The sequence below is a fragment of the Phaseolus vulgaris genome, chromosome 11 (assembly GCF_051622355.1).
Source record: "Phaseolus vulgaris cultivar YP4 chromosome 11, ASM5162235v1, whole genome shotgun sequence".
NCBI lineage: Eukaryota > Viridiplantae > Streptophyta > Magnoliopsida > Fabales > Fabaceae > Phaseolus > Phaseolus vulgaris.
The window spans coordinates 4,967,086-4,980,988 of NC_143508.1; the positions used below are offsets into that span (position 1 = coordinate 4,967,086).

At 29.5% G+C, this 13,903-nt stretch overlaps 2 protein-coding genes across 5 annotated transcripts; both read left to right on the top strand.

The window, feature by feature from the left end:
* Positions 1–1,935: 1,935 nt before the first annotated feature.
* Positions 1,936–6,513, top strand: LOC137827147 (beta-glucosidase 24). 4 transcript variants are annotated; one of them, XM_068633367.2, is made up of 13 exons: positions 1,936–2,208; positions 2,335–2,404; positions 2,543–2,601; positions 2,726–2,801; positions 4,324–4,401; positions 4,509–4,596; positions 4,698–4,953; positions 5,114–5,229; positions 5,375–5,592; positions 5,695–5,726; positions 5,817–5,919; positions 6,039–6,147; positions 6,238–6,513. In XM_068633367.2, exons 1-13 carry the CDS (start codon positions 2,038–2,040, stop codon positions 6,416–6,418), a joined length of 1,557 nt encoding a protein of 518 aa, XP_068489468.1. In that variant the 5' UTR covers positions 1,936–2,037; the 3' UTR covers positions 6,419–6,513. The 4 variants fall into 4 exon arrangements, with proteins under 4 accessions (XP_068489468.1, XP_068489475.1, XP_090153297.1 ...); XM_068633374.2 differs by having other exon boundaries at positions 4,324–4,341; XM_090297171.1 differs by having other exon boundaries at positions 5,695–5,919.
* A 3,147-nt stretch (positions 6,514–9,660) lies between these two features.
* LOC137827137 (cyanogenic beta-glucosidase) lies at positions 9,661–12,859 on the top strand. The gene is made up of 13 exons (XM_068633359.2): positions 9,661–9,853; positions 9,963–10,032; positions 10,143–10,201; positions 10,325–10,400; positions 10,507–10,584; positions 10,684–10,771; positions 10,876–11,131; positions 11,244–11,359; positions 11,549–11,766; positions 11,880–11,911; positions 12,012–12,114; positions 12,235–12,343; positions 12,437–12,859. Exons 1-13 carry the CDS (start codon positions 9,683–9,685, stop codon positions 12,630–12,632), a joined length of 1,572 nt encoding a protein of 523 aa, XP_068489460.1. The 5' UTR covers positions 9,661–9,682; the 3' UTR covers positions 12,633–12,859.
* Positions 12,860–13,903: the final 1,044 nt, after the last annotated feature.

A 13,903-nucleotide genomic window follows, 5' to 3' on the forward strand; every position in this document is an offset into this window, starting at 1 on the left:
GCTTGAGTTATTTTAATTCTTTTAATATTTACATAGAAAGAAAAAGCAATACTTCAAAAATCATATATTCAAGTTCTCTCCTACAAATATCATTATAACTTCTTAAGTAAGGTTTAAAATAATTGATGTCAAAATTTGGTTTGTATAACTGTTTCTTACTTTACACTTGTTAAATTTTTAGAGTTTCCTATTTTCTGCTTTACTCATGCGTCTAGGTAGATAATCCCACAACTTCAAAAATTGTTTATGAAAGTTTACCTCAAACCTTTTCCAAAATAAGTCTGAGAAGTACAGATGTAGCCAAATTATTGAAACTAAATAGATATTTTTACAGTTTAAGTAATATTAATAAAATTAATTTCAATTTTCAACTAATTAATTTAATATAGAAATTATAATTTACATATATGTATATATTAATAAAATAATATTATATTTATTTTCTAAAATATAACTAAATTCATTTAAGTTACACACTAAATAGACTGGTCATAAAATCATATAAGTTTTCACCATAATTTTGTTTTAGCATAATCGTATTCATTCTACATCCTTTCAATATTAAATAAAAATGAATTTTTATTTAATAATTTCTTTTTAATGTTCTCAGGATGGGGTGTCTGTAACAAAAATGATGATTCAAAATTTTCACCCATTTTTGTCTTTTTCATGTAACTTCCTGTGGAAATCATTAAAGACATTCCCTTGTGGATAAAAAAAAAAACTAAAGAGCTTCCCTTTTTCAAAACATGCTTGCCCCTTTGACCCTACAAATTAAGATAATAGGACTACCATACAAGGTACAAAGTTTTGTCGTGCTTTTGCTTTTTCTTCCGTGATAGAAGATCTGCACATGTCCAATCATAGATTTCATCATAGATTAGGATGATTAGGTGGCATATTATGTGCTGAATCTCTCATGGTGTCTTTCAATGGTAGTTTTTGCTCATGGTGGTACACTTGTTCTTTTATTAGGGTTTGTACATTTTGTTTATAAAAAAATAAATTAATATGAAATATTGTAAGAATATTATAATTTGTTAAAATAAATTAGTTATGTATTCCGAAAGCTTCAATGAACAATAAAATCAATTGGTACATATAATGCAAAAATCTCCTTTTGTCCAATGTAAAATTTTTGTTGACTACTCTTATCATCACTAAAAAAAATCATGAAATAGAAATTAATTTTAAAAATTAAAATAATTAATTGCTATAGTGACTAAATTAAAAATCATTTTAGAAACTAAAAAAACTTTTGAATTCTAAATTAGTTTATATTATTGTTAAATAATTTTTAAATTGGTATTTAATTAGCTACCAAGGTTTTTTTTACCAAATTTAGAATCTAAATAGTTAGTAGTTAAAATCTTGGTAGCTAATTAAATATTAATTTAAAAATTATTTAACGATAATAGAAACTAATTTAAAAACAAAAAATATTTTTAGTTTCTAAAATTGTTTCTAATTTAGTCATTAACTAATTATTTTTTATCTCTAAAATTGGTTTCTATTTTATGATTTTCTTGTAGGAGTTAAATAAAAACAGAGAAAACGGAAAATATTTAACTAACAAGGTTAGTAATACTACTCATCCTCTCACTTAATAAAAAAAAATCCTAATCCACCAATTTGAATGGCACCGAGCATTGGACATCCTTAAATATCTAAATTAATTGATTTATTAATTTTTAATAAAAAAACACTAAAACTTTTGTTTTCTAGTTAAAAACATTTTTTACATGTTAAAGAATCCCACCACTTGTTCAAATTCACTAGGAAAAGGCTCAAAATCTTAAAACGTGGGAAAAGCTAACAATAATCTACTAATTAATTAAACTTGTCATTTCAATGTTTAGTCACTCATTTAAGTCACTTAGTATATTATATATTATTATTATTGTTATTATTATTATATCAAGTGTCAGAATATGGTATTGGTAACAGGCATACCTTTCCTATATAAAGAGGCAAGCATTTTGTGAGAGAGCATCAAATTAACATTCAAACGACGAAGCAAAAAAAACATCACACGACATGGCATTCAGTGGTTATTTCTTTCTTGGCTTTCTTGCTCTTGTTCTTATTATAAGATGTTCCAAAGTTACATGCGAAGAAGCAGTTTCAGTGTCACCTATTGACACTTCTCTAAATCGAAACAGTTTCCCTGAAGGGTTCATCTTTGGGGCGGGATCTTCTTCCTATCAGGTATATAAACATTTCTGTTCTTACAAGGGAGACATAAACATATAGGGAATGTTCACTTACATAATTTACTGCATGATTTTGACTGTGTTTATGTTTATGTTTATGCACGTGAACATGTATATGCAGTTCGAAGGTGCAGCAAGAGAAGGTGGTAAAGGAGCAAGTGTGTGGGATACTTTCACACATAAACATCCAGGTGATTAATCACTCTATACAAACAGATGATCAATGCATGGGAAAGGAACGGAATTAGACCTTTTCCTGAGTGATCTTAGTTTTTCTAGGTTAAAAAATGAACAGAAATATATGCTTGTTTTCAATTATTCAAATGCAGATAAGATCAAGGATAGAAGCAATGGGGACGTTGCCATTGACTCGTATCACCACTACAAAGTATATTTTCCTATCACTTTTTTTTATCTTTTATTAGTATTTTGTAATAAGATTTATATACTTAAAAATAGATATAAATGGTGCAATAGATTCAAAATCTATAATTTTTCCTTTCTGTGTGTAGGAAGATGTAGGGATGATGAAGGATATGAATTTGGATTCATATAGATTTTCCATATCTTGGTCAAGGATTCTGCCAAGTAAGATATATGATTTAATTAGTGACCAATTTTAATTTTAATTTTTTTTAATATTATATGATAATGAAGGTTTTGTTTTTCGAAATTAATGTAATTTTAATTTAAATTTTCATAGATGGATAATTTTTTTTTTTAATTTTAGAATTGGTTAAATGAAATGCGATTCGATTTTAAAAAATGGCCAACCAAGTATATAATTTTGCAAAATTTTTAAAAAATTTAATGTGCTAAATAGGAGTTTATCTAAACTGACTAAAAATAATTTATGAAGTCTAATTTGGTAAATACGATTCCAACCGATGACAATGAAAGAGATACTAGTGTAGAAAAGTACTTTAATGATGGTTTAAAAGGTTATATAAAGACGGTTTGAGAATTGTCGTTATTTTGAATGACGTTATAAATTACGCATTGTCATTCAGAAAAATAAACAACAACAAAAAACCATCCTATCAAACTCGTATAAAAAAACCATCGCCATTCAGAAAAATAAACAACAAACTGTCGTGAGTGGGCAGCTGCGTAGGACACTAAGGCGCACGAGAGGAGCTAGCCGTTGGTGCCGCAAGGGAGGAAGGAGCCCACGAGAGGAACAGGGAGGCTGGGGAGAGGTGTACGGAAGGAGCAGCAGCGCGGGACGAGCAACATCACGAGAGGAGCAACGACGCAAGGACGACAACAAAGGCGCAAGTTCGTGGGTGTAAGAGGTTGTGGGTGCAGTAGCGCAATGGCACGACGAATAGCAGCGGAACCGAGAGTGAAGAGTGAGTTGGAGTGAACAAGTGAAGAGAAAAGTGAAAATGAATAAGTGAGGACGAAAAAGCGTTGCGAAATTTTAAAAAATACATAATTAACAACAGTTTTAAACATAACTGTCGTTAATTACCAGTCTGTTTGCTTATTAATGACGGTTCCAGACACAACCGTCATTAATTACCCATTTATTTGCTTATTAACATTTTTCAATTAAGTTTCTGATTTATTGTTAACGTCTTGAATTTAGAATTTTCCGATTTAATTTTCATACATCCTTTTCAATTAAAATAACACAACTAAATCTTTCTTAAATTATTTCAAAATTTTAAAAAAAATCTTTAAAAAAAATATTAAATTGAAGTTGCACACTATAAATACGATTTTAGTATAATTTCAATATAACTGAAGTTGCACATTATATATGAGTTCAACACAATTTATTTTTTAAAAATTGTCTTTTAGATGTACGAGTTTCTTATTAAAATCGTATTTCCAAAAATATATTTTCTTCATAAATTATTTTTTAACAAGTTTACATTAAATTCATATTTAGCACATACGAATTCTTTGAAATTTCGCAAAATCATATATCTGGTTGGTGATTTCTTTGAAATCAAATTGTACTCCATATATATGATTTACCAATTTTAAAATTAAAAAAAAAAAATTCATTTGTAGAAATTTGAATTTAAAGTACACGAGTTTTAGACAAAACCTGATAATAAACTATTTACTTATTTATTTGTTACTGAATTAAACTTTTCAGGAGGAAAGCTAAGTGGAGGTATAAATCAAGAAGGAATCAATTATTACAACAATTTTATCAATGATTTAGTGGCTAATGGTTAGAATTTAAATTCAATTTATTCAAATTTCATTATACGCCAACTCTATTTTATTATATTTCCTTCACTACTGATATCATTATTAATTAAATATTAATAACTACAGACATAAAACCATTTGTGACTCTTTTCCATTGGGATCTTCCCCAAGTACTGGAAGATGAGTATGATGGTTTTTTGAGTCCCCTGATAATGTAAGTTTCAATTCTAAAATATAGCTTTTGTATGTGCTTAGCACATTTAATATCTGGATATGAATATATTTTCTAATCAAACATATATCAATAATCTACAGGAAAGATTTTCAAGACTATGCAGAACTTTGTTTCAAGGAATTTGGTGATAGGGTGAAGTATTGGGTTACATTGAACGAACCATGGAGTTACAGTCTATTTGGCTATGCAAATGGACGAATGGCACCAGGTCGTTGTTCTGCTTGGATGAATTCAAATTGCACTGGTGGTGATTCTGCAACAGAGCCATATTTGGTTAGTCATCACCAACTTCTTGCTCATGCAGCAGTTGTTGGTGTCTACAAGACCAAGTATCAGGTTTGTTGATTTATTCATAACATATTACATATGTTATAGTTAAGTAGACTCTGCCATACTAAATTTAAATTGAACTAAAAGTTGGAAACATGAAATTATTCATAGAGATTGTTTTATATTTTTGTTTTAAGAACTAAATATATGAATTTTGTATATGTAGGCCTCTCAGAAAGGTGTGATAGGCATAACTGTAGTAGCTAACTGGTTTTTGCCATTAAGAGATAGTATACTTGATCATAAGGCTAGTGAGAGAGCAATTGACTTCATGTATGGATGGTAAGATTTTCTCCCACCTTTATTTATATCTGGTTTAAGGTTTAGTGTTTAGCTTTTAAGGTTTCAACATATTTCTTAAACCTTAAATTTTGGGTCTTCAAAGGTGTATAATAAAGAAAAATGAATGGTAAGTAACTGATTTCAGGTTTATGGATCCACTAACATTTGGAGATTATCCAAAAAGCATGCACTCCCTTGTGGGAGCAAGATTGCCAAAGTTTACTCCTCAACAAGCCAAACTACTTGTTGGTTCATTTGATTTTATTGGTCTAAATTATTACTCTACCACGTATGTCTCTGATGCACCTCATCTAAGCAATGTCAAACCTAGCTACATAACAGATTCTCATCTCATTCTTGCTTGTAAGTACTTCAATCATATCAGTACCTAATTTCCTTGTATACATGATTAAATATGATCATTGTTAACAATAGTTTGTGTTTTCTGAATTTTATTGATTGCAGATGAACGTGATGGGAAACCTATTGGAATAAAGGTACGTGTATACCCACCAAAACATGCAAATGTTGTACAAGTTCATTTAATCCTAATAAAGTATAGAATTATCTTTTTTAATTATATGCAGATTGCTTCTGATTGGTTATATGTTTATCCAAGAGGAATTCGTGATCTTTTACTATATACAAAGGAAAAATACAACAATCCTTTAATTTACATTACTGAGAATGGTAAGTAACACTTGTCTATATATATTTAAATTCCTTTAATTATATATATTTTTCTACATAATTTTCAATTTTCCTAAGCTATTGAATTTTCCTCCTGACATATATTTTACAATTTATAGGTATAAATGAGTACAATGATCCAACATTATCAGTTGAAGAATCCCTTATGGATATCTTTAGAATTGATTATCATTATCGTCATCTCTTTTATATTAAATCTGCAATAAGGTAAATGATTTATTATTTATATAAAATGTTGATGTTATTTTACTCATTCAACTGAATAGTTTTTAACTCATTTTTTTTTCTTATGCGTAGGAATGGCGCAAATGTAAAAGGATATTATGTGTGGTCTTTGTTTGACAATTTTGAGTGGTTTTTAGGCTATACATCACGATTTGGAATGATCTTCGTGGATTATGAAAATAGTTTAAAGAGATACCAAAAAATCTCTGCATTATGGTTCAAAAAATTTCTCAAGAAGGAAATTGAGCATTAATTTTATCAAGATGATCATATTTGTAAATAATTATTGATTTTTATTTAATATTAAGAGGTCCTAATGGACATAAATAAGATATAATGATTTATTTTACTATTTTTTTTCATGTCCTATTGAACTATACATAAAAAAACGTATATTAATGTCAATAAAAACAACGACTATGCGGCAGCTCAGGAGTGTACGTTAAAAAGCCTAGAAGCAACATTAGTTTTTGGGCTTGAAAATGGGATGTTATTTGCGTTGTCGAAACCCACGATTAGATGACGCAAATAACTTAAGCTATACCGACTCCAATGGAATGAAATAGCGTCTGCTAAGATAACACAATAGGAAAATTAAAAAATTAAAAAAAATATTGCATGAGTTAAGCCCACACAAAAGGTTCTAATAAATTAATTAGTAACACTTAAGTAGACGAAATGAAGAAAAGAAAAGGCCACACAAAAACAAAACAAGAAGTTAAGAATACAATTAAAAATTAATTAAAGGTGCGTGTGGGCTTTGGCTGACGCTTAAGTACGCTAAAAAAATAGTTTCGAGTAGTTTCAGGGATTCCTTAACCTGTATTCTAAATTTCATTCAAATTACAAATTCATTCCAATTCCAAATTCATCTAAAAACTCAGTAAATTGAAAAAAAAACATCAAACTCAACTTTAAGCTAATTTCACTTATCAGTAATGCACCCCACCACCACACAAGGCACAACGACACCACATACGCAACACCATCATGACACCAAACCCTTCGACTCCACTGCAATGACACAAAAATGCATTCAACGAACTTAGAAACAACTCAAAAAAATAACCACAACACACGTGTATTGGGATTTCCTTACCAAATGAAGTTGTGAAGGAACTCATATGGACCTATGGAGGTACGGCGGGATTTATTGGGGGAAGAAGATGAACAACTACGTTGAAATGAAAACGGTGAGAAGTTGAAAAATAACAAAGGTTGAGTTGCGGACGAGGAGGAATGATAACTATAAGCTGAAAAAAAGGAACTCAGTAAGGAGGACCAGATGGGAGGAGCTGCTACTATCGTGGAAAACCCTTCCACTTAGGTTTTCAAGTTTGGAGAAATATGAGCGCGCGCAGAGGGAGAAAGTGGGTGAATTCTAAATATATCACTAAGTAAAATTTCAACACACGTTGTCGGTCAAGTCCACACAAAGTTCAACATGCGTTTAGTGTCGGCCAAGCTGATGCAAAGTTCAACACACGTTTAGCGTCTGCCAAGCCCACACACAGTTCAACACACGTTTAACGTCGATCAAATCCACACAACCCATTTTTCTTATATGAAATACAAATAACATGAATCATGTTAATTATTTATTATCCTCTACCATAACATCACATCTTCATGAACTATTCAATTATGTTTATCTTTCTAAATTAAAATAAAAAATATTTAATTTTACTTTGTAAAGATGTTCTCTTAAATACATATCAAAGTATATGCATTGAAATACAATTTAAGTCAAATATTTCAATTTTTTACCATTATTACCAACTTATTCCATTAATAAACATATATAAAATACTAAGTATATTATAATTTTTAAACACTTTATTTCATCATAAAATCCATATCTAACATTTTTATTCACAACATATGAATACTAACTCAAAACTTAAGGCTTTATATTTATATACCATGTTTGTGTGTCAAACATAATTTCTAACAATTTTAATTAACACTACAAGAAAATTATTAAATAACAACCAAATTTAGAGACCAAGAATAATTGGTCACTATATTGATTAAATTAGATATTGTTTTAGAGACTAAAATATTATTGGTAGCTAAAGTGGTTTCTATTATTAATAAAAAATTATAAAATATTTTTTAAATTGGTATATAAATTAGCTATCAAGATTTTAGCTACTAATATTTTATATTCTAACTTAGTCTCTAAAAGACTAATAAAAACTAATTTAGAATATAAAATAGTAAGTAGCTAAAATCTTAGTAATTAATTAGATACCAATTTAGCCAAGGGTAAGATCTTTAGATTCTAGAACTTCGCGAATAAGTCTCCATACCCTGCAGACTCTTCCCCCAAAAGAATATAATAGGTTGCCTTCACAGAGAAGTTTGTAGATTCTACATCCCTCCAAAGCCATTTATCGGCCGTACCTTCACTCTTTCTTAATAACCTCTTGTTATCTAACACCTGCGATAGAAGTTCAGTCTAACTAGATTCCCACACAAAAAAAGTCATTCTCGAACTCAACTTCCACAACCATATATTATTATTCCAAATCCCAACTTATGACAAAGTGCGATATTGAGATCGAAAATAGTCTAGGAAATTTTTGCATTAAAGGAACATTGTCCACCAACTTATCCTCCCATAACCTAATTTCTTCTTCATCTCCTACTTCCCACTTACATCTATCATCAAAGTCATTACCACACTCCTCTAGATTCCAAACTTTTCTTATGTCTCTCCACCACATCGACTCCATACAATCTGAACTTGAGACCTTAAGCCCCTCCACCCACCATACTTAGAATTTAAGATATCCTTCCATAAACTTCTTCTATTCTATTGTAGTGAATATTCACTTAACCGACATGTTCATTTTATATAATATAAAATTAAATTTAAAAGTAACTATAATATTTAGTTTTAAAAAACAATAATCTTTTTATCATGTTATATTCGGCTTAGACCACTTTAACATAATGTCACATTTTATAAAGTTAATTTGATGTTATGTTGTCTTAAAAAATTTCTTTAGTTAAGAAAGAAGATGTCATTTACAACTTATTATATATTTGTCAATTTATTGCATCTTATGGGAAATTTTTAAAAGTTAATGGCATTATTTAATTTATGTATGTATCATTAGTTAGTTTAATTAGCATTCAAACGACAGACTCACACGTGGTCATATAAAAAATAAAATAAACTATTATTTCTGTTATTAGACAGAGATTCCATGCAACTTCGTGTTAGAAACATCATGGGCATGCCCTTTTAAAAACAAAAAAAAACCTGTTTTAAAAGTTCTGTTTTACTGCAGCCGCCTATTTGGATATTCAACTATATAGGAAAACAAACGTGGGAAAAGTTCTTTAATAATAGTTTTATGAAAAAAGTAAGTAAAAGTTGAGTCAGAGTTCTAAGTCAAAAATATTATGCAAATGAAATCAAGTGGTCAAAGTATGAGGTATCGATTCCTTCCTATTTAAAGAGATGAAGCATTCACAGAAACAGCATCAAACGTCTAAGCAGAATAACATGGCCTTCTACAGCTCTCTCTCTCTGTGCCTCTTTGCTCTTCTTCTTCTTAGATCTTCTAAAGTTACATGCGAAGAAGCAGTTTCAGTTTCACCAACTATTGACATTTCACTCAATCGGAACTCTTTCCCTCAAGGCTTCATCTTTGGAGCTGGATCTTCCTCCTACCAGGTATATATAACTTCTTACAGACAAACACATAAAGAGAATGCTCAGTATATATCTACCAATTCAATTACTTTCTTCCATGATTTTGATTTCTTTTATGTTTGTCATATAGTTCGAAGGTGCAGCAATGGAAGGTGGTAGAGGAGCAAGTGTATGGGATACTTTCACTCATAAATATCCAGGTAACTCACTGCATATAAGAAGATATCAAAGAATGGGAATGGAACAAAATTCATAAACAAATAATATTTCTTCTGAGTCATCTTCAATAATAAACAAATATATTATGCAGGTAAGATCCAGGATAGAAGCAACGGAGACGTGGCCATCGACTCATATCATCTTTACAAGGTTTGATCTCATCACTTTTATTTTATTTTTGTATCCTATTATATACCAATTGTTTATTTCGAAAAACATATATAGTTATTGGTGTTCATAAATTTTGTATAACATATTTTTCTGTGTCTGTAGGATGATGTTGGAATGATGAAGGATGTGAATTTGGATTCATACAGATTTTCCATATCTTGGTCAAGGATTCTACCCAGTAAGTTATTTTCTTGTAATTAATTAATGATTAATTTTTACTAAGTTTTCCATTTTTGGATCTTAATTTTATATTAACTATTTTTTTTTTATTGAACTATTTACAGAAGGAAAGCTAAGTGGAGGTATAAATCAAGAAGGAATAAATTATTACAACAACCTTATCAATGAGTTACTTGCTAATGGTTAGAATTTAAACTCTGATTTAAATTTTATTCTACTTCAACTTTAATTTTATCATATTTCATATATGATTATTATTAATTAAATATTAACAATCATAGGTATAAAACCATTTGTGACTATTTTTCACTGGGATCTTCCCCAAGCACTAGAAGACGAGTATGGTGGTTTTTTAAGTCCACTAATAGTGTAAGTTTCAATTCTGAAATTAATATAGCTTATATTAGTGCTTAGCACATTTAACATCTTGGATAGGAATATAATTTGACAATCAAACATATATTGTTCTTCAGGAAGGATTTTCGAGATTATGCAGAACTTTGCTTTAAGGAATTTGGTGATAGGGTGAAGCATTGGGTTACATTGAATGAGCCATGGAGTTATAGTCAAAATGGCTATGCAAATGGAGAAATGGCACCAGGTCGTTGTTCTGCATGGATGAATTCAAATTGCACTGGTGGTGATTCTGGAACGGAACCCTATTTGGTTACACATCACCAACTTCTTGCTCATGCAGCAGCTGTTCGTGTCTACAAGACTAAGTATCAGGTTAGTTATTAATTTTTTAGTCATGTTAAAATTGAGTAGACTTTGCCATATTCCTAAAGGTTGTCTTATATTTTTGTTTTTAAAACTTAATATCTGAATATGATATATGCAGACATCTCAGAAGGGTGTGATAGGCATAACCTTGGTAGTTAATTGGTATTTGCCACTCAGAGATACCAAATCTGATCAAAAGGCTGCTGAAAGAGCAATAGACTTCATGTATGGATGGTAAGAGTTTCTCTCACACTCTATCTAGCTTTGGTTTATACAAATAATTAAATACAAAGTACAATTACTATCTATTTTGAATTGGATTCATAATTCTTAGCTTTAGAAGGCTATTTGATATAGGAACTTGACAAATTTTCTATTTGGTTTGATGAATAAAAAACTGATTTGAATGCTAAATGATTTCAGGTTTATGGATCCATTAACTTCTGGAGACTATCCAAAAAGTATGAGATCACTTGTGAGAACAAGATTGCCAAAGTTCACCACAGAGCAAGCTAGATTACTTGTTGGTTCATTCGATTTTATTGGTCTAAACTATTACTCTACAGCATATGCCTCTGATGCACCTCAACTAAGCAATGTCAACCCTAGCTACATAACCGATTCTCTTGTCACTGCTGCATGTAAGGACTTCAATTTTCTAAGATTCTATCAATACCTTAAATTGGATGCATACATATTTGAATATGATCATGACTAACAATATATTCTGTTTTATGTTTTTGATTGATTATAGTTGAACGCGATGGAAAACCTATTGGAATAAAGGTACTTTTATACTCACTAACACATAAAAATTCTCTACAAGTTCAATCATTTAATTCTGATAAAATATATAATTAACATTTTTTTTTGTAATTATTTGCAGATTGCTTCTGATTGGTTATATGTTTATCCAAGAGGAATTCGTGATCTTTTATTATATACCAAAGAAAAGTACAATAATCCTTTGATTTTCATCACAGAAAATGGTAAATCACATTGTTCATATCTATATTCAATTTAACATATTTCTACATCATTTTCAATATTCCTATCTTGTTAATAAGTGTGTATTCTAATTTTTACTATATTCTTCTTCACTTTTATAGGTGTAAATGAGTATAATGAACCCTCCTTATCACTTGAAGAATCTCTTATGGATACTTTCAGAATTGATTATCATTATCGTCATCTCTATTATATTCTATCGGCAATTAGGTAATTAATTATTATTTGTACAAAAATTCTATCTTAGGTTGTTATTTAACTTAATAATTTTTAATTTATTTTCATTTCATTTATTCATTATAGGAATGGCGCAAATGTAAAGGGATATTATGTATGGTCTTTCTTCGACAATTTTGAGTGGTCTTCAGGCTATACATCACGATTCGGAATGGTCTTCATAGATTATAAAAATGGTTTGAAAAGATATCAAAAGCTCTCAGCAATGTGGTACAAGAACTTCCTCAAGAAAGAAACAAGACTTTATGGCTCTAGTAAATGATATTATAATTTTTTTATTAAATTATTATATTGGTAACTATTTAATATTTTTATTTGATATTCTTTTATTCTAAATAGGCCTTAAAAATAGAGATTTATTTTGTTCTTTGATTGTAAAGTCCTATTGGACCTAGATGAAAAAATACATGTATATGCTGATATATGTTATAGATCTTTTGTAATCGATACAATTGTTACCATGATAATGAAAAACATTGTTATAATAAATTTTTTATTTACCATCTCCATCATCTATACAATATATGCAACCTACAATGTTTAACATTAATTGATTGCTTGTATTTAAGTTAAAATTTCAATTTATTAATTCGGTTAAATTATTTTCACAGAAGAATAAATAATTTATATGAGGGAAATGTACATAATAAACACAATATTTACTTTAAAAAATAATAATACTATAAAACAAATCATAATCAATGGCGCTTCAAGAAGTGACAAATACAAAGAAAACAATTATTGTTTAATGTGGTTCAAAAGAAATTTTGGTCTTGGATTACGGTTAAGGAAAGCTTGGCGAATTTCTCATATTCAGATTGTTGCTTGGATCCCATGTGTTGTTTGTAGTATTTGAAAAAATGATGTTATGCAAAATGTTTAATTTTTATATGTCCAGGATAGGTGGATTTTTGTGTAGGTTCTCGTGGTAGATAGTTGTTGAGGCTTGAAGCACGAAGATAAGATTTTTAGGCTTGAAGAAAGTGGATTTAAGTGTGAGTGAGTTTTTGTGGGTGGGGTTTTTTTATGTGTATTGTGGGCTTTTGATGGTTTTATGAGATATTTTGGTTGTATTGTGTTTTGCCCTTTTTTGTTTAAAGATTACTTATAAGGACCTCGATAGGGTAGTTGATGTTTTCTTTTTATGTGACCTACCATTCTTTTTTAGTATTGAGGATTGGTTAGGCGTGGTTTGTAGAGCCTCAAGATTGTATATAGGTCAAGTGTTAAGGAGGTTGACCTCGACCATTTTTATATAAGTGTTAGAATACCCCTGAAGTGTTTATATAATAGATGGTGGAACACTTCTTAAAATGTTTCATTTTATTTTCTTTATTCTTTGCTGATAGGAAAAAAAAACAACTTTCAATTAATACATACATTTCGATAAAGGAAAGAAAAAAACTTCCACACAAATTTTCAACAAGGAAGCAACATATCAAGGAAAAAAAAATATTTTGCCTTTTTTTTATTAAAAAAATATCACAAAGTCATGTACCATCCCTTTTACACTATATTACAAAGTATTAAGTT

Bases quoted from the DNA above. Each gene is read 5' to 3' on its own strand.
- LOC137827147 (XM_090297171.1), top strand. From the start codon at position 2,038: ATGGCATTCAGTGGTTATTTCTTTCTTGGCTTTCTTGCTCTTGTTCTT. The intron at 2,209-2,334 runs GTATATAAACAT...ATGTATATGCAG, and splicing joins CGGGATCTTCTTCCTATCAG to TTCGAAGGTGCAGCAAGAGA. The intron at 6,148-6,237 runs GTAAATGATTTA...TCTTATGCGTAG, and splicing joins TATATTAAATCTGCAATAAG to GAATGGCGCAAATGTAAAAG.
- LOC137827137 (XM_068633359.2), top strand. From the start codon at position 9,683: ATGGCCTTCTACAGCTCTCTCTCTCTGTGCCTCTTTGCTCTTCTTCTT. The intron at 10,202-10,324 runs GTTTGATCTCAT...CTGTGTCTGTAG, and splicing joins ACTCATATCATCTTTACAAG to GATGATGTTGGAATGATGAA. The intron at 11,767-11,879 runs GTAAGGACTTCA...GATTGATTATAG, and splicing joins TTCTCTTGTCACTGCTGCAT to TTGAACGCGATGGAAAACCT.